At 33.9% G+C, this 19,739-nt stretch overlaps 1 protein-coding gene across 4 annotated transcripts in view; it reads left to right on the top strand.

Moving 5' to 3' along the window:
* The window catches only part of LOC149065661 (putative receptor-type tyrosine-protein phosphatase mosPTP-1), a 568,681-nt gene that overhangs the window by 521,918 nt on the left and 27,024 nt on the right, over positions 1-19,739 (top strand). For 2 of the 4 annotated variants that reach the window (XM_089253717.1, XM_089253720.1), the window contains 8 exons: positions 86-215; positions 695-806; positions 2,686-2,765; positions 5,090-5,187; positions 6,735-6,828; positions 7,773-7,852; positions 8,923-9,057; positions 9,701-9,733. In XM_089253717.1, the coding sequence (XP_089109843.1) occupies positions 86-215; positions 695-806; positions 2,686-2,765; positions 5,090-5,187; positions 6,735-6,828; positions 7,773-7,852; positions 8,923-9,057; positions 9,701-9,733 (762 nt within the window). The remainder of the gene's footprint in view (positions 1-85; positions 216-694; positions 807-2,685; positions 2,766-5,089; positions 5,188-6,734; positions 6,829-7,772; positions 7,853-8,922; positions 9,058-9,700; positions 9,734-19,739) is intronic. The other 2 variants (XM_089253719.1, XM_089253718.1) reach the window with 2 other exon arrangements.

The raw sequence follows: 19,739 nt of genomic DNA, 5'->3' as shown, positions 1-19,739 counted from the left end.
TCTCAAGTCTTTTTTCCTGCTAATTTTGAGTATTATATATTATTAGAGTTTTTCCTAGAAAAATCAAAGGCAATTTTCATTTTAGATGCTGATTTCCAATCTGACTGCTAATACCATGTATGAAGTGAAGGTTAGAGGTGCCAGTCGTAGTGTTGTGGAACATTCTAAACTCTACAAAGGCCAGTATTCTGAACCTCGGAAGATCCTTCTACAAAGTAAGTACTCTCTGCATGAATTTTACAAAACACAACAACTCTTCCTAATCAGCTTGTTGCTTTGTTGTGGTAGGTAATTTCTGAGGTTTTTTTCATCAGATGCACTGTGGACAAATTCAAAATTGTATATATTATTGAACTAAAATAGGAAAACATTTTCTTTGTAATTGATTTTTTTTTTTTTTTTTTTTTTTTGTAATTTAATGAAGGAGTCCAATGGTTCTGATAGGAGCCATTCCATATATTATATATTTGTTCTTTGATTCACTGAGCTGAAAGATGCAAACTGTAAGAAGTGGTTCTTTTTAGTCCAAAACTTCTTTGTTTTTTTTTTTGTTTTTTTTCCTTTTGCGCACTCAGTTAAATTTTCAATGTTTAACTATTCTCGCCATTGAAATTGCAATGTATCCAAGTTCTATGTTATAGGTGAACCAATGGGTACTAGCATGTACATTTTTTTGTGGTGTGACTTTTTACAGGTTATTCGAGTGCATCCTTGACTGATACTCCAGTAAGTGCTGGAGTGATTGCTGGAGTTGTTTGTGTTTCATTTGCATTGTTGCTGGCAGTATTATCTTTTATTTTGTGGAGGTAAGGGGTTTCCATATAATTCATTTATGTATATTTCTAATGAGATGATTCAAAATTAAAGTAAATAATAAGTGAACAGTGAAGGATATGTATTCATCTCTGTTCAGCATATGTATTCAGTATATGTAAATCATTTATATTTTCATATGTGTATTTCAATATCAAAGGTAATTTGAAAAAGTAAATAAGTTCCAAAGTAAATAATAGCCAATCCATGAATGCTTATTTTTTCTTAGTTTTAAGAATAATTGTTCATATGAAGAATTACGTTATTTTTTCCTGTTTTGTGACTATTTGATATAACTATCTCAATAGAACTGTTACATTAGAAAAGTTGTGGCTACTCTGATTAAAACAGCAAACAAATATAAACTGAAGAGCCATAAAAACTGGTACAGGCATGCGTATGCAAATAAAGAGATATGGAACCAATCAGAGTACGGCGCTGCGGTCGACAACGCCTATATAACACAACAAGTGTCTGGCATAGTTGTTAGATCGGTTACTGCTGCTACAATGGCAGGTTATCGAGATTTAAGTGAGTTTGAACGTGGTGTTATAGTCGGCGCACGATAGATGGGACATAGCATCTCCGAGGTAGCGGTGAAATTTGGATTTTCACGTACGACCATTTCACGAGTGTACCGTGAATATTGGGAATCCGGTAAAAAATTAAATCTACGACATCACTGCAGCCGGAAAAAGATCATGCAAGAACGGGACCAACGACGACTGACTAGAATCATTAAACGTGACAGACGTGCAACCCTTCCGCAAATTGCTGCAGATTTCAATGCTGGGCCATCAACAAGTGTCAGCGTGTGAACCATTCAACGAAACATCATCGATATGGGCTTTCGGAGCCGAAGGCCCACTCGTGTACCCTTGATGACTGCACGACACAAAGCTTTACGCCTCGTCTGGGCCCGACAACACCGACATTGGACTGTTGAGGACTGGAAACACGTTGCCTGGTCTGACAAGTCTCGGTTCCAATTGCTTCGAGCTGATGGACGTGTATGGGTATGGAGACAACCTCATGAATCCATGGACCCTACATGTCAACAGGCGACTGTTCAAGCTGATGGAGGCTCTGTGATGGTATGGGGCGTGTGCAGTTGGCGTCATATGGGACCCCTGATACATCTAGATACGACTCTGACAGGTGAGTAAGCATCCTGTCTGATCACCTGCACCCATTCATGTCCATTATGCATTCCGACGGACTTGGACAATTTCAGCAGGACAATGCGTCCAGAATTGCTACAAAGTGGCTGCAGGAACACCCTTCTGACTTTAGACACTTCCGCTGGCCACCTAAATCCCCAGACATGAACATTATTGAACATATCTGGGATGCCTTGCAACGTGCTGTTCAGAAGAGATCTCCACCCCCTCTTACTCCTACGGATTCATGGACAGCCCTGCAGGATTCATGGTGTCAATTACCTTCAGCACTACTTCAGACATTAGTCGAGTCCATGCCACGTCGTGTTGCGGCACTTCTGCGTGCTCGCGGGGGGCCCTACACGATATTAGGCAGGTGTACCAGTTTTTTTGGCTCTTCAGTGTATATTGAACCCTGACTTATACAGTGGCATGACTCAAAATAGTAGTTAACTAGTTGTGTGACTCTGTTAATGTTAACAACATTATATATATATCTGCAAGTTATATATATTTCATGAAACATTCATAGATAATGTTTTGGCGTCCAGAAATGTGTTAAATCCCACATGTTAGTAACATGAATAGTTTCATACCACTTTTGAGCTGTGCCACTTTAGAAGTTAAAGTGTGATATATTATTAAGTTGGGATTTGTCTGTATATATGTTTCATGTGGATTTCAATTTTTTTTAAATATCTTTTTTTTACAGGAAATACTTTCAAGCTGCTTATTATTATCTTGATGATCCACCATGTAAGCGGGCAACACCAGAAATGTCAGAAACATTTGGTTAGTTAGACTATAAGAACTTTTTCATTATCATTGAAGGGTTTCTTATTTACCACTGCCATGAAATGAGGATTAAGTGGACAAGCAGTAAAACCTTGATATAATAAATATTCTGCGAAAACATCCCAGGCCATCAAATTTATTCTGCTGTTTGCATTTTTTTCTAAATTGGGTTGTTAGTACCATAAAAATATGAACTTTTGAGTATTTATTCACTGCAAAAAATTTTAATTCATTAGTTGATAAACAAAATTCTGATATATATTGACCCTGTAAAGAGGTTTATTGCAATCCACTTTGGTGTATTACCCAAAAAGTAGCAATACCAAAAATTTCATCAACACTTTCTGTGATCAGGTGGTACCAAATATCAAAATTATTAGACGTCCTCGAAGAACTAAAACGTGATGAGTTTAAAAATATCTTGAAGGATATTTTATGAGCGGAATATAAAAAATATTGTTGTAGCGGTTTCAAAATCTCTTGAAAAATATCTTTATGGACAGTTTTATCACATAGTAAAGGATATTGTTGTATCAAAAAGAGTATAACATCAGACGATAGGGAATTCCAAACAAGACTTCAAAAAATATCATTTAGAGGGATTTATCGTTTTATTGAGTGTCATTTTGTGTAGTGAGGTTTCACTGTATATGCAGATAATGCTTGTTTTTATCAGCTTGAACAGACTTAAACATTTACACTGCTCAAAACAATTAAGGAATGTTGCAAATTTAGTAGTAATTAGTCACATAACCACCTAATTTCTTATCCATGGTGAAAGAAAAAGGATTGAATGCAAATCTATTACATTCGAAAACGATTATACAGATTTTTTTTTGTGAAATCAAAAATTAAAAGTCACCAGCAGCCAATGGAACATGGCTTGCAACAAACTTTATAAAGGTGGCTGAAAGAAACATTTGAATGCTTCTTGATTGCTTCAATGAATGAATGTGATGTCTCAACAGTGTAATTTAGCCCAATTGGAAGCCTGGAAGGCTATAGGTTATCTAGATGTAGGTCATAGACAGTCCGTTGTAATGGAAGCTATTGGCATTTCTCAAAGTGATTTGATCATGGACAGGAAATCTTTTTGAGAAAAATTTCCTGTCCATGGATACAATTTTTGGAAACTGGAGATGTAAGTTGAAGATAAGGGCAAGGTTGTAGGCCTTCAACATCACAAAATGAAGATCAATATTTGAGACTGATGGTCAGGAGAAACCACCAGATGAATGCCACTCATCTACAGCAACAACTTCGGCCAGTTACTGGAACCAGTTTTTAAAACCAAACTGGGAGAAACCGACTTTGCTCTGTTGGTTTTTATTCCGCAGACCTATGGTGTGTGTGTTGCTTTAACCAGATGCCATCATGCTGCCCATAGACGGTCAGTACAAGAACGTGTCAGTTTGAGTCAAAATTAATGGTGCAGTGTTCTGTTCTTGGATGAGTCCCATTTCACTTTTCAATCTAACAATAGGCAACTGTTGATCTGGAGAGAATGTGGCACTCCAAACAATCCAGTATAAAAGCACCCGGTATGGAGGAGGCAGATTGATGGTTTGGATTGATATCTCCATAAATACCCACCTGTACATCATCAGGGATGGATCACTGGTGGCTCAGCACTATAGAGACAAGATTTTCAGTCCTTTTGTGATCCCCTATGCTGCAGCAGTTGGAAATGAATTTCTTTTCGTGAACGATAACGCTATCCCACATTGTGCTTGGCTTGTGGGGGACTTCATTCTGGCAAATGAATCCTTGAAATGGACTGGCCATCATATTCTCCTGATATCAATTTCATTGAACAAGTTTAGGACAATCTATGGAGAAGGGTTGCTGATCATCTAATCTTCCCCCCTCCATACACACAAACTGTTCAATAACTGAAACCACACTTCAGCAGGAGTGGGGCAGAATACCTCAGTCCATTGTCAATAATGTCTGCTAGTCTATGCCTCACAGGTGTCAAACATTGATTTCTATTCATACACACATTCTACACATACTTCATATTTGAAATGATTTTTATCCGGAAAAAAACATTTTCCCTCTTTTTTAATGCATAAAAAGTTAATTTTTTGTTCTTCAGCATAAAACTAGAATAAAATTTGATTATTCCATGCTGTATGTGTGATTATCTTTTTACATATTGTACTTCACCTTTGAATCACATTTCAGCCTCTGAAAATTTCCCTAACTTACTGTTTACAGCTGAAAGCACTATGTCCCCTAATTGTTTTGAGCAGTGTATTTCATTGTTTACTATTCTTATTTATAGCTTCCACTTTAAGAATGTTTCAAATTTTCTTTAGATGATTCAGAATGCTCTGCTATTCCCGTTAGCTTATGGTCTAAGCATGTAGTTGATCTCCATGCAGATAGTGACATAGGTTTCACCAGGGAATATGAAGTAATATATATATTTTTTATTTCACAATCTCTTTTTTTTTTGTCATTGATAGGGATAGAAACTGTTATTTTGTTTGCAATCATTTTTCACAATAGTAAAATTTGTTCAAATTAAAATCAAATAAAGCAGACTTCATTGTTACCATTTATTTTTTCTTAATTGCCTTTATTTTTTTGTAAAAGTAATTATTTTCTTGATCGTACTAATGCATAAGTTTGATAGTTTTTTCAGTAAAAACATTTCTCATCAAATTTTTTAAATACGGTAGTACCTGTCGTTAATGGAATTGCAAGGGACCGAGATTTTTTTCCGTTGAACACAGGTTTCCACTTGATAGAGGTTCAATTGACATAATGTGTAAAATTATGTAATGATTTTGAAAAAATTGAAATAAAAATAAGTTAATTGAAAACAAAGTAAATAATTTAAAAATTAATTATTTATTAAAATTTATCACTTGATATGATACATTATTTTCTAAAAATACATACTGTATTTACTTCAACATTACACTATGTACAGTCCATTACATACATTAACTATTCACATCACCTAATGGTGAATAAAAAATTAAAAACAGTACTATAAGTAAATTTTTATTGTTTCTAGTAGTCAAAACAAAGTTTTCTGTATGCAGTTGAACCTTTTTGCTGCCTGACTTTCAGTAAACAGTTTGTTTCAGACATCGTACAAGAAATGTCTGAGTCATTATGCTGTAAAGGAAAATTTCTGCAGTTCTTTGAAGGTTTTGGCAGCATCTGGATAAAACTTCACATAACACTGTTTTTTCTTCTGAAAATGACTACATTCATCTCATCTTCCACCTCTTCTTTTCAACATTCTCTTAAATTTTCAATGAGAGTGTCTATATTTGTCGTGTCAAGTTCAACTTGTACGTTGTTGTCTGTGTTTATGTAATCCTCATCACTGTGATCACAGAAAGCAGCTTGCATGCAGTTTTATAAGTCTTGCATATATCATTTGGAAAATCAACCTTTGCACTGATTTCTCCCATGGAAAAGCCTGCTTTTCTGAAAGATTTTGTAACAATTTCAGGAAGAAACTGCATTACTACATATGGCATATTAAAATCGTAGCATCAAGTACAGAAACATTTTTTGCTAATGTAGGAGTGGATGATGCAGAACTCACATTTGCAAGTAGAGATTGCATAAAAAAATTTTAGTGGAGCACTTCAACATTTTGTGTTAGTTCCTTGGGCTTTTGGTTTGGGAAACATTCATAGTGTTTGTATGAAATTTTCCGTTAAGAGCATACAATTTTCCTTTCCATTCCCACATTAGACAGGTTCAATCTAGGTTTTTTTAATGTGTATTTTAGCATTGAAATCATGGGACCAAGATTTTTTTACCATTGAAGACAGGTTTCCGCTTAATACAGGTTCCGTTAAAGACAGGTTTTACTGTATTTGTAAAATTTTCAATACATTTTCTGTTTCTGTTATTTGGTTAGGATTCTGTTAATATATTTTTATTACTCATTTTAATAAAATGATTTTCTCAGATGATTAATTTGTTTGTCTGTAGGCTATTCAGCAGGCAACTGATTTGGAGTTGTTATCAGAATGCTCACAACTTGCAGAGAACAAAAACAAGAACCGCTACGTAAACATTGTTGCATGTATGTAAATCAAATCTACTTTAATATATAAACAATTTATTGGTCTGCAATTTTTGGCTTTGAATTATTTATAGATGCATATATGTAGAAAAAAATTTGTGCAATAAAATTTTTGAAAAATTATATTTATTTTCATTAATTCACTCTACATTAAAAATTATTTCCCTGTATTTATTTTTTTTTTTTTGTGCATAAAATTTTTTAATTTTTTAATAGACTGAAAAGACTATTACATGGAGATTTGACCACATGTACAGTAGAATCTCTGTCTCAAATTTGAGGAGTGTGAAAAAAAAATTTTGGAACTATGTATAAAATGTGTATGTATGATCAAAATGGCAAAAATGCTGATTAGAGAAATAATGTAGTATTTTATATTAGAGAAACTAAAATAGGTATAGTTTCTAATGCTCAAAATCACTGCTCGGGAAAATCTTTGACTTTTTCAAAATCAGGGTTCAACTGACTTGAATATTTTTTACTGTGTATTACAAAACACATTGTTAAGCACATTCACTAGTACCGGGATAAGCAGTTTTCCAGACTTTTAATGCATTAATTTTTAATGCCAGGTGAAAATGTATTAATTTGATACAGTAAATGCAGAGCTTTCTTTCCTACAATATATGGAGTTTTTCAATGATAGAGAATTTCTACCATATAGTATAAATGTATGTGTGTTACAGAACATGTGATAAATTGATAATTATGCACAATCACACCAATTGTCTCTAAGTTTTATTAAATCTTGCTATATTTATCACTTTTACCGGGGGTTATACAAAATTCCCAAATGAAGTTGATAAGTTTGATATAGAAAAATTTATCACCTTTTTTCTCTTAATTTAATCTTGATTAAAAACCAACAAAAATATTGAACGTTACTCAAATATTCCATTTGACATATATCTTGTTGCTTTGCTGATAGGAGGATTTTTTTCCAGATGATCATAGTAGAGTTGTATTGAAGACTCTCCCTGGACAAAAGAAAACTACTGACTACATAAATGCAAATTATATTGATGTAAGTGAACTGGCCTATCATATGATTTTTTTTACTTTTTTAAATTGGTGGTGTAATATATTTTTTCTTTAGTCTGTGGATTTCCTTTTTCATCAATACACTCATTTTGTTGTCATACCTAATAATTTTTCAGAATGTTTCTGTACCAGTTATAAAAATAAATGAAATTAATTATTGCTTCATACTGGTGCAAAGCTACTTGAAAGCCAAACTCTTGTTCAAGGATATATTTCTCTTATTATTTGTAGTTCAAATTTATAATCCAATCAAATTTGCACTCTTGAGAATAAAATTGTAACAAAAAAAATGAACAGTAATTGTTTGATAAAACAATGATTACAATTAAATTGGTGAAACAGCGTTGTACAAAATGTGATTAAATACTTCAGAGACTATTTATAAGTGAAAAATAACTTTGTTGAACTGAAATTTTTATTTAATTCTTCAGAAGTTTTCACATTATTTAAAATTCATTTTAGTTATTTAATGAAAATTACATGTGTAATTTAAAAGCAAAATTGTTTTGTAATTGAAGAGTAAAAATTATAAATGCTGTAAGTGCCAAAAAAAATTCAAACACTGTTTTTTAAATTAAAGTGTCACATGAGCAATGCTTTATAATGTTATCATCATGAAAAGTGCCAGGTAGTCCCCCAAGCTGTTCAAAAGAGCATGTAAAGAGGTCGTAAATGTGAACATCCCTACAGGTTGCAAATGTAGTTTCATGCGATTTCCCATTTTCTTTTTTGGGACCTACAGCACTTACCACTTATACCCTTCAATTATTAATAAATCATATCTCTTACAATCTGGCTTCTTTTTTACGCCATCAAAAAACAATCCTGTAAATAATGTATTAACTTTTCCATTATATTCATATCATTGTTTAAATTTCTTTAAATTTTTATTTTCAATAAATAAATTTGCTGTCATTTGTAAAAATCTTTATTTTTTCAAATTTTTCAAGCTTTTTTTTAAATATTTTGTCATAATTTTGCATGTTTCACATTGCACAATATTTCATATTTTTGTGGACTATTTATATTTTTCGTGAATACATATTTTTTCAGGGCTACAATAAACCAAATGCATATATTGGCACTCAGGGTCCTCTTCCATCAACTTTTGATGATTATTGGAGGATGATTTGGGAACAACGAGTTTATATTGTTGTGATGATAACTAACTTAGTTGAGAGAGGAAGAGTAAGTTTTACTTTTTTTAAGAAAACTACCATATAATGAATCACATGCAAGTTTAAATATCACAGTGAATCATAAATAATGTGATATTGTCTTCTGACCTTTCTAATGCTTATTGAATAAAATTTTTGTTTTCTAAATTATGTTTGTAATCTTGCACCTTCAGAAAAAATGATAAATAGCTGCTTTCTCTCCATAACATTGTTTTTTCAATTCAAATTGTTTGATGTGTTGGGAATATTTGCTATTAAAAGGTTGACTTGTATATTCACGTTGAAAACTAATTTTATGTATTTTTGCCCTTTTTGATTTTTCTTTGTCTATGTAAAAGCCATGTTAATGGAAATTTATCACTTTTTTCTTTTTGATTACTCATATTTTTAGATATATACTTATATGATGCTGTTTGAATGAATTTTCTATATTAGTTTGACAACTTTGGAAAAATTACAATGTCACACAAATGTACATGCATACACATTCTGAAATGCTTGGGTGTTTACTGCTCTTTATTTTTGTTTACCAGAAGCATTTTGCTCATCATTAGTAATTCTTCTCTTCCCCCCCAAAAAAATGTGTTTTGTAACTTTGCTATAACCTCACAAACATTTGACAGGGCTATACCTTTATTTTTCTTGCATGCTAGCACGATCCTTGCACTTCAGATTTGGATGACAGTGTAAGTACTTTTCTCTTCTATTCCCATTCAGTGCTTGTCTGCTACTACTACTTCCTAACTTTTTCTTTACTGATCTCCAGTTAACCTGATATACTATTAACTTCTTCCTTTCTATGTCATGTTCTTTGTAGAATGTGCATGCTTATAGTACAATTAAGTTCATTCCCAAAGCTTCAGTTATAACCATTAAACACCCAAGCATACTACAGATTTAAAAAAACATGCTTTTTGTTGACATCATCATTAGTGAGAAACTATTCATGAACGACATAAAAACGTATATATAAATAATCAATATTGTGACTCTTAGTTTGCTGTTATAATGATTGAAAGAAGTCTAAACTTTGAACTACAAAAGCACATGCTTTTGATATTTTTTCTTTGAAATTTCAAAAGTGAGACTATATCAGAGTTAGCCATATACTTATTATTAGACATGGTTAATACCTACCATAGAATGACAGTTATGCTTGGGTGTTAATGGTTATACCGTGGTACCTTAACGTATATATATATGGGTATCTTAAATTGTAATTCAAGTTCCAAGCACAAATTATTGCTAAATAATCTTTGAATTGCAAGAAAATATTCTATCGACTAGCATGAAAACTACAAGAAAAATTTAGCCCTTTAAAGACGACTTTGATTTTTTGAAAGAAACAAAATACTGAGTGGAACCACTTCCACCATTTATTGGCGAAGAAAAAAATTAAAATGTTGTTACCAACCAGCGTCAATGGGTTAATGAGCAAAAGAAACTCTGATAGAAATTCTTCTTCAACAGTGCAAATAGTCTGAGATTTGCTTTTCTCTCTGCGCAAGTGAAATTTTTTTTTTCAGTTTTATTTTGTGAAAAATAGGTGGTAATCAAACCCACTCAAAAAAGATTCAATAAATTTAAAGTAAGGGGAGGGGATACAGTGCAAGTGAACTTGTTAGAGAATTGAGAAAGAAAAAAAAAATTGAATATATATTTGTACGCCATCTATCAGTTATGTTGAAAATTTCATCTAAATAAATCATAGGAGAATGATTTTCAAGCAGGCTACTACACTCATCATCTATAGATGATGGGATCAGATTATGGTTTGAATATATTGGATTGTATTATGCACTGTATTTGTCTTGTAAAAGTAACTACCATATCTTCTCATAATGAAGTCCTAGCTTGCGTAGTTTTAACCGGTCATCTGGATACTTGCAGTATCGGAGCATGGGAATATTAAGTTGTGTAGAGGTTATGCCCTGATAACTACAGTAGAATGTCTCTAATGGGAAATTTTCTGGATTATGGATCAAGTTTTGTTTATTTCCCTAAGTTTTCATATTTAAAACAGTAATATGCCTCTTTGAGCATGTTGATTCATATTTTAATTTGAAAGAAAATTACTAAAGCAATATATATATGCATATAATAACAGATAATTTAATTTATTGATGATGATGAATTTAATTTAAACCATAATTTTTAATCTACCATTGCTTGTTAAAAAGTCCCCTTTCTTGTTCTTTAAACATTTTTAATCAGCATTGCTCTGACCCAAAATAATTTTTTTTTTTTTTGCTTTTGAAGATTGTAAATTGTATATTTTCCGATCCCATGTTTTTCATATAATATTCAGATGAGTAGGTTGGCCATGATCAGAGCCATTTAGAGCGGCAGGCTCTAATCTGGTAATGAGGAAGAGCATTGATGTGCTGCATTCTAGCTTTTTTAAAATGTCGACATTCTCACATATACTTGAAGTGTTGTATTTTCATTTCTGCAGTTGTACCTGCTACATCACTGGACGTTTTCAACGTGTTTCAAAATTCAATAGATAATTGTAGAAAACGACAGAGCAAGTTCTAAAACATAAGTTAACTGTACTGCTGTAAGAAATGAAGAAAGAAGTGTTCTTTTGATCAAAGCTGACTTACTGACTACTCATTCATTGAGACACACAAGTGCTATTATTTTTTCCACTCTCCCAGAAACCTGAAAATCGCAGTGGACACCAACAATACATTTGGGGGGGGGGAAATTGCTTTGTAATAGAAAAAGCCAAAATGGAATTCAGGTAAAAAAACCCATCCAAAAGAAGTGTGCGGTTGAGAAAAAGTAATTCTCTGCAGAAGTGTCCAGGTTATGGATCCAGCCAGATTAGGGAGGTTCTACTCTAGTTAATGAGTTATTGCTATTTTTTAGCTTATTCAAAGTTACTGAACCACACGTGCACCTTATTCATATTCTTCTGCAGAACTTCTAATGAATTGGTACATGTTTGAATGTGCGTGAACCTACTGTGAAGTTTGTTTTTGTTTAATGCTTGTTATGTGTAGTGCTGCCATCTGCCATAAAATTTTCTAACTATGTATGAGTGAAGTGTAATTATTGAATAATTGTACCATTGAAGGCATGTTGCTCTCTGTGGTGAGACTTTTTTAACAGGGAGATTGGCTCACATTTGCACCTCAAAGTTGGGCGCCACAGAAAACCAATTTCTGCCAACCACCACTGTGGTGATGGTGGGGTTTGAACCCTGGTACTCGTGATGCAAATCCATCACTATGACCACTCGACCACCACAGCAGTGCTTATTCAAAGCTGAAAAGCTATAAAATAATTATTTTTTTCATTGCTTTTCCTCAAATATTTTTGCTCTTGACAAGTGTTAATGAGTTCTCGTTGAGTGGCAAGCAACAAAGAAGAATGTTATCAATTGACATATATTGCCTTCTCAAATTCTCAGATAGTTATGTTTTGTTACAATGACTTTGACTGAAACATCATGGAAGGTGTATTGACAAAACTTTCTTTTGACTTTTCTTCTTCAGTCATTTTTATGGCTGCATTATATACTTTTTTAATGGAAAATATAGGACTATTATTCTGCATACATCATGCCATGGTGTACCGTGCTAATTTATTTTAGTTGTTTTTTGGGGAGTGTGAATGAATTAATCGTATCTGTTATTCTATAAGGAAAATTTTGATTCAAAATATAAAATGTTCATGACTGAGAGAACGAATGTAGTTCTAAACTTTCAGGAAATGAATTAAGCTTAAAGTTTGATATAATGTTGTATTTTAGATATTATTATGATACAAGAACCTTTATTTGCAGTCTATCATTTCTACAGAATAAGAGAAATTGATTTTCACAGATGAGGTTGTTTTTACAGAATAAAAATTTATTGTGAAATAAAAAATATTACACTGAGTCCATTCAATAAGTGAAATAGTGTCCAATTCTGAGTACAGTGGTATCTTGATTTATGAGGGGTCTCAAGTAAAAAATATTCATTAAAAATGCTCCATTGTACTATGCCATACTAATCCATTTATATACGAGTATTGATAGTTTGTGAGCATGGAACAAACCATTGGGATCTCTATTATTTTATATGCGAAAATTTGCTTTGAGATTGAGGCGAAAATGCAGCACTCTACGACTCCATAATTTTTAATATTTAGAAGGTTTTTTTTATTCAAACCGAGAACATAAATTTCATTAATAAAAAAATTAATTAAATAGTTGTAAATTGTTAAAAACGTTAAAAATTATTTGTTGAATAACACGACCAGCGCTAGTACAAAAAACAAAAAATCAAGTGAGTAAAAAATACAGGATTAGTTCTCTTATATACTTTGCAACCACACTGTAAAAATTAGCATATTGGCAAAAGAACCGAATACAAAACATAAAGTCAGTCTGCATGACGTCATAATCCTTTTCTAACAAACAGTCTCACGCATCGCAATCTTTCTTCAGATCAGTGCGCCACAGAACTCCCCCGCCAGTTCCCCGAACGATGTCAACCGACCTGTAATCGCCGTTAAAAACGCACGCGTCAACCAAATCTGGCATAGACCTCTGACGGAGGCTCCCGAAGATGCACCGAGGACGGCAGTAGCTGTTCTTCAGATACGAAGTATGCCGGCTTGAGCCGGTCAACCGACACGTTGACATGTCGACCATTGAAATTCAACTTGAAAAACTTATCACTTTTGTGAAGAACAGGAAAGGGTCCCTGATATGGCTGCTCCAGAGGCTTACGCACAGAGTCTTTTCTTACAAAAACGTGCGTGCATACCCCAAGTAGCACAAAGATATAGATCTATATCATAAAATTTCAGTTTCCAATATAGATCTATATCAGGTCACGATATCGTTCTGGCTAAAAAAGGCATAGTCAGAGATAAATAGATCTATATCGTGAATATGATATATTCAAATACTTCAAATTTTGGACGATAGATGGCGCCCTTTCAGAAGAAATTTTAAAAAAGTGTATTTTTTGTAGGTGGGTGGGTTTGAACCCATGTACTCCGAACCTATCCCATCCCATCTGTAACTCAGCATCTTACCAACCCACCACAACAGAACTGACTACAGGATGTTATTATTACATTATGACATGAATGTCGCTCTCCACTTGTTAATACAAGATATACTGAAGACTGGATGTTGTGAAGATATTTATTATTTGAGATGTTAATTTTTTAAGGAAGGAAAAGGTTCCCGGTAGAGGCAGAGATGAGTTTTTTCCTTCCTTAAAAAATTAACATCTCAAATAATAAATATCTTCACAACATCCAGTCTTCAGTATATCTTGTATTATTACATTAGTTTACAAGTTATGGTTCGTTTTATTTGTGTTTTCAATTAAATTTATTCATTTTCATATGTATGCACACAAAAATTACAAAATAGAGAAATAGTGAGATATATTTATCATTTTGAGGCAGATAATTGAAAAAATTATATTATAAATAAGGAAATTATATATAACACAAGAAACAAATTAATGTATTGTGTAGTATATTAATTATTTATTTAAAATTATTAATTTATGCTAATAAAACATAATAAAAATATGCAACACAAAAAAGTTAAAACTCTCAAAGTATGGTAAAAAATGAAAACACATCAAAGTGAAAAAATAAATAATTTTAAGAAAAACACACATATACAACAAAAACAAGAGCAAATTTTTCTAACTTAAAAAAATATGTGCAATTATAAAGTGGCAATTAAAGTTACGGTGGATAAGTTGTTGCTCCCTACTAAAATATCAACATCTACGATGTAAAACATACACAGTAAGGATTCAATTATAACTGATGAAATGATTTTTATATATCACCATAATTAATCCTATTAAAATCAAAATTTCTTATGAAAAATTATTCATTCAAACGTTTTTAATTTCCATTCAAACAAAAAATTGTACCGACTTTAAATTTTCTCCAAATTTTTATTTGAAGGCAATATTTTTATTTAAATGGACACAATATGTTGATATATCAGCATATTGTGTATCTGATATATATCTTTGTTAGGTTCACGATATAGATGTATGTCACGTTGAGGATATAGAACTATGTCTTCTTTGAAAGATCTATATCAGGTCTATATCGAGAATCTGATATAGATCTTTGTCAGGTTCATGATATAGATCTATGTTTTTCAAACTATATTAAAATAATTTATTGTCCCAAGTTGTTGTCCTTCAAAGTAGAGATTATTCACATGGAATCAAATACATATTCGACTGAAAAATTAAAGACTTGATCAATTAACATCATAAATAATTTGCACCATATAGCACAAGATCGTTCTATATCATAGTTATGACATCTGATATTCCTCTGACATTTCGATATATAACAATACGGTCCAGATATTGTACTATATCGTTGTGCTACTGGGGACGTTGAGTTGGGGATGCACAAACACTTTTGGAACACCATGTTGTGCAGTAGACACTGGTCGTAACCTCCGCGTCTTCTCCCTCAAATCACTGACGAAATCCGACGCAGGAACAGTTGAACTAGATGAATCTCTAAAGAACTGGCCAGGCAATACCAGAGTTGCACCATACACCATTTCGGCTGACGAGGCGCCTATGTCTTCTTTTAGTGACGACCAGATTCCAAGCAATACTGTCGGAAGGGCGTCATACCAATTGACTTTGGTGTGGCACATAATAGCGGTCTTGAGTTGACGATGCATGCGCTCAACTAGACCATTGGCACATGGATGATATGCTGTAGTTCTAGAACGCTGTGATCCGAGGAACTTTGAGAGGTTTTGCATGAGATTGCTCTCAAAATTTGTTCCTCTGTCCGTAGTGATAATTTCCGGCACTCCAAATCTGGATACCCATCCGGCGTAGAAAGAAGAGGCTATGGTTTCAGCTCGCTGGTCTTTCATAGGCCAAGGCTCCGGCCACCTTGTGAACCTGTCAAAACGTACGTATGTTCCCGTGAAGGCGGAAGTGGTCCAACAACATCCAGATGTACGTGTGAAAATTGAGCATTTGGAGATAGGAAGTTTCCCAATAGAGTTCTCACATGCCATTGCACTTTAGAACGTTGGCAGCTAAGGCAGCTTTTAGTCCATTCTCTACAATCTTTTCTCAAAGATTTCCAAACGAATCGACGTCTAATGAGTTCTGTAGTAGCTTTAACGCCAGGATGACACAAATTATGTAGACTGTCAAAGACTTGTCTACAGAAAGGTTCTGGAACATACGGTCTCAGGTTTTCCGTTGAATCATCGACGTACAACGGCGTCGTTGCGAAACCAGTCATGGGTTTCAATCTCAAACCAGAATCCGATTCGAGAAAAGACTGAAATTCACCTTCAGACTTCTGTGCAAGAGCCATCTCATCGTAGGAAATGTTAGTAGGGACATTAATTTCTGATACTCTGGAAAATGTGTCAGCAACAACGTTCACCTGCTATATACCGGATATCGGTAGTAAACTGTCCTATGTATTCCAAATGGTGAATTTGTCGCGGGGAACTCTTATCTGATTTCTGGACAAACGCGAACGAGATAGGCTTATGATCACAAAATATAATGAACTGTTGGCCTTCAAGCATGTGTTTGAAGTGTCTTATGGCTGAATATATAGCCAACAGTTCTCGATCATAAACACTATAGTTACGCTCTGCTGACGTCATTTTTCGTGAAAAAAATCCTAGGGGTTGTATAGAACCCTCGACGCTTTGTTGTAACACCGTGCCGAGTGAAATACTCGAAGCGTCGGTAACCAAACTCAATTGAGCACCAGGAACCGGGTGTGCAAGAAGTGTGTTCTCAGCCAAGACGTATTTTGCATTCTCAAAAACCGATTTGGTTTCCTCTGACCATGGAATTTCGGATTTATCTTTTTTTTTTTTTTTGCCTGCGACTAAGTCGTATAGTGTTGCCTGAATTTCCGCAGCGTTCTTGATAAATCTATGGTAATAATTAACCATCGCAAGAAATCAACGAAGTTCTCTAACTGTTTTAGGTAATGGAAATTCTTTTAAGGCTTGAATTTTCCTATGAGTTGGGGAAAGTCCCTTAGCAGTTACTAGACATCCAAGGAATTCTATCTCCTCCTTTCCGAACTGGCATTTTTCTATTTTAATAACCAATCCAAATTCATCTAACCTTTTCAGGACATTTTTTATATCCTATTTGTGGGACTCCTCATCTTTTGACGCTATCAACAAATCGTCCAGATAGGGTATGACGTAATCAAAATCGCGGAAAATCTGATCCATAAACCTTTGAAAGGTTTGAGCTGCGTTTCTCAACCCAAAAGTCATTTTCGTATATTCGAATAATCCAATAGGAGTAATGACAGCTGTCATTATCTGATGATTCCAACGGGATTTGATGATAGGCTTTTACCAGGTCAATTTTTGAAAATACGGTTTTTCCTGCCAAACCATGAGCAAAATCATGTATATGGGGCAAAGGGTACCGATCTGGACATGTTTGAGCGTTGAAACGACAGAATTCTCCACAAATTCTGTAGTCGCCATCTGGTTTTTTTACCATATGAATGGGGCTCGACCACTCACTTTTCGAAACACGAATTATGCCTTGTTCCATCAATAATTTAAACTCTTTCTTGAGAAAGGAAAGTTTTTCTGGAGACAAGCGTCATGCTTTTGAATGGACAGGTGGGCCTCGAGTCTCAATGTGATGAGTAACAGAATGGCATTTCAGGTCATTTCCCAAATTGGGACGTAAGAGGTTAGGATATTCAGCAAGAATTTTGTGGTATGGCATTTCAGCGGACACAAGAGTCGAGCCTAATGAAGGTCCAAGGCACTTTTCACCTCTCTTGGATAAATAAGTTAAACCATCAATCAAACGTTGATTTTTAACGTCTAGCAATAATCCATATCGTTCTAAAAAATCTGCACCTACTATAGGACTAGATACGTCTGCAATTATGAATTTCCATGGAAAATTTCTACGGAGTCCAAAATTTAATTCAATTGATTGAATACCGTATGTATTGATACATGAGCTGTTTGCCGCGTATAATTTTAGCTCCTTTGGTTGCCTACATTTTGCAAAATGTTTAGGTAAGCAACTCACTACAGCGCCACTATCAACCAAAAATTTTATTTTTGTATTTTGGTCAAAAATGAAAAGGTGGCCATGAAGACCGCTTTCATCTGCTGCCACAGACACAGACTAGCCAACTAGTTTTCCTGAAAACTACACGGCTTCACGCATTTGTGAGCGCGTTCAGCAAATCGGCGATGGTACCAGCACATACTACGATCGTGACTCCAAGATCTATTCGATCTTTTCCTATGACTGTTTTTCCTATCGTAAGATCGAGGTCGTCGCTTAGACTGTTGCAATTCCTGACGTAATTCAGAAATTTCGGCTTTCAAATCCTCCAAATTTATATTAGATGACGGGTCTGATATGCCCGCTACGGATTGGACTACAACGCAGGAATTAACCTCATAAACCTTATCCGCAAGTTTAGACAAATTTTCCAAAGAAGAATCTGATTCCGACAAAATTTGTTGAATGGAAATTGGTAGTCGTTGCATCCACAAAGATTTCAAAACCTGGGCGCTAACTTTATTGTTAGCTAATGATTGCATTTCATGCAAAAGTACAGAAGGTTTTCGGTCTCCTAACTGTAAATCCTGAAGTAACATTTTTAATTTTGCCGTTTCAGACTGCGAATAAGCGTTAAGGATGCGATTTTTTAACATCAGGTATAAATCTTTCTCAGGTGGTTGAGTTATTAAATCCGATACAGTTACAAGCACTTGGGCGTCTAAAGCTGAAATTACGCAGTGAAATTTTGTTTTATCATCTGTAATACCGGATATAAAAAATTGGGATTCAATTTGACCAAACCACAAATCGGGATTAGATTCCCAGAATGGTGGCGGTCTAAAGGCTACTTTAGCAACATCCAAATTATTTTTTAATTCGTCATTTGATGACGTGTTTTCTTGATTTGGCATCTTGTTAAATTTAAATTTGACTAATTTTGGGCATAAATTTGGTTAGTAAAATTATTAATTCGAATTTTTTTTTGTGAGAAATGGCAATGCACAGAAATCGTGACAAACAAGTCCTGCTCGAAGAGATCCCGAAATTGAAATTTAACTCACCCTTTTTGACTGGACATCCAGCGTATCAGTAGCTTCTTAGCTTGGGAATAATCACCCGTGAACTGGGTCATCAGTGAGGCGAAAATGCAGCACTCTACGACTCCATAATTTTTAATATTTAGAAGGGTTTTTTTATTCAAACTAAGAACATAAATTTCATTAATAAAAAAATTAATTAAATAGTTGTAAATTGTTAAAAACGTTAAAAATTATTTGTTGAATAACACGACCAGCGCTAGTACAAAAAACAAAAAATCAAGTGAGTAAAAAATACAGGATTAGTTCTTTTATATACTTTGCAACCACACTGTAAAAATTAGCATATTGGCAAAAGAACCGAATGCAAAACATAAAGTCAGTCTGCATGATGTCATAATCCTTTTCTAACAAACAGTCTTACGCATCGCAATCTTTCTTCAGATCGGTATGCCACAAGATACATGTTATTCACACATGATGAGAATAACTCTGTGGGATAAATTACAAATACAAATACAACGCCACAACAGGCAAAATGCCCAACGAGGTGGCTGATAAAAAGATGCCCATAAAAATATGGATGTCATATATTTCAAAAAAAAAAAACA

The sequence above is a fragment of the Pholcus phalangioides genome, unplaced genomic scaffold, assembly GCF_987345545.1.
Source record: "Pholcus phalangioides strain wild (caught in Gottingen) unplaced genomic scaffold, Ppha-v1.0 ptg000039l_1, whole genome shotgun sequence".
NCBI lineage: Eukaryota > Metazoa > Arthropoda > Arachnida > Araneae > Pholcidae > Pholcus > Pholcus phalangioides.
Note: the sequence above shows the minus strand (reverse complement) of the source record. Positions and strands in the feature narration are given on the sequence as shown.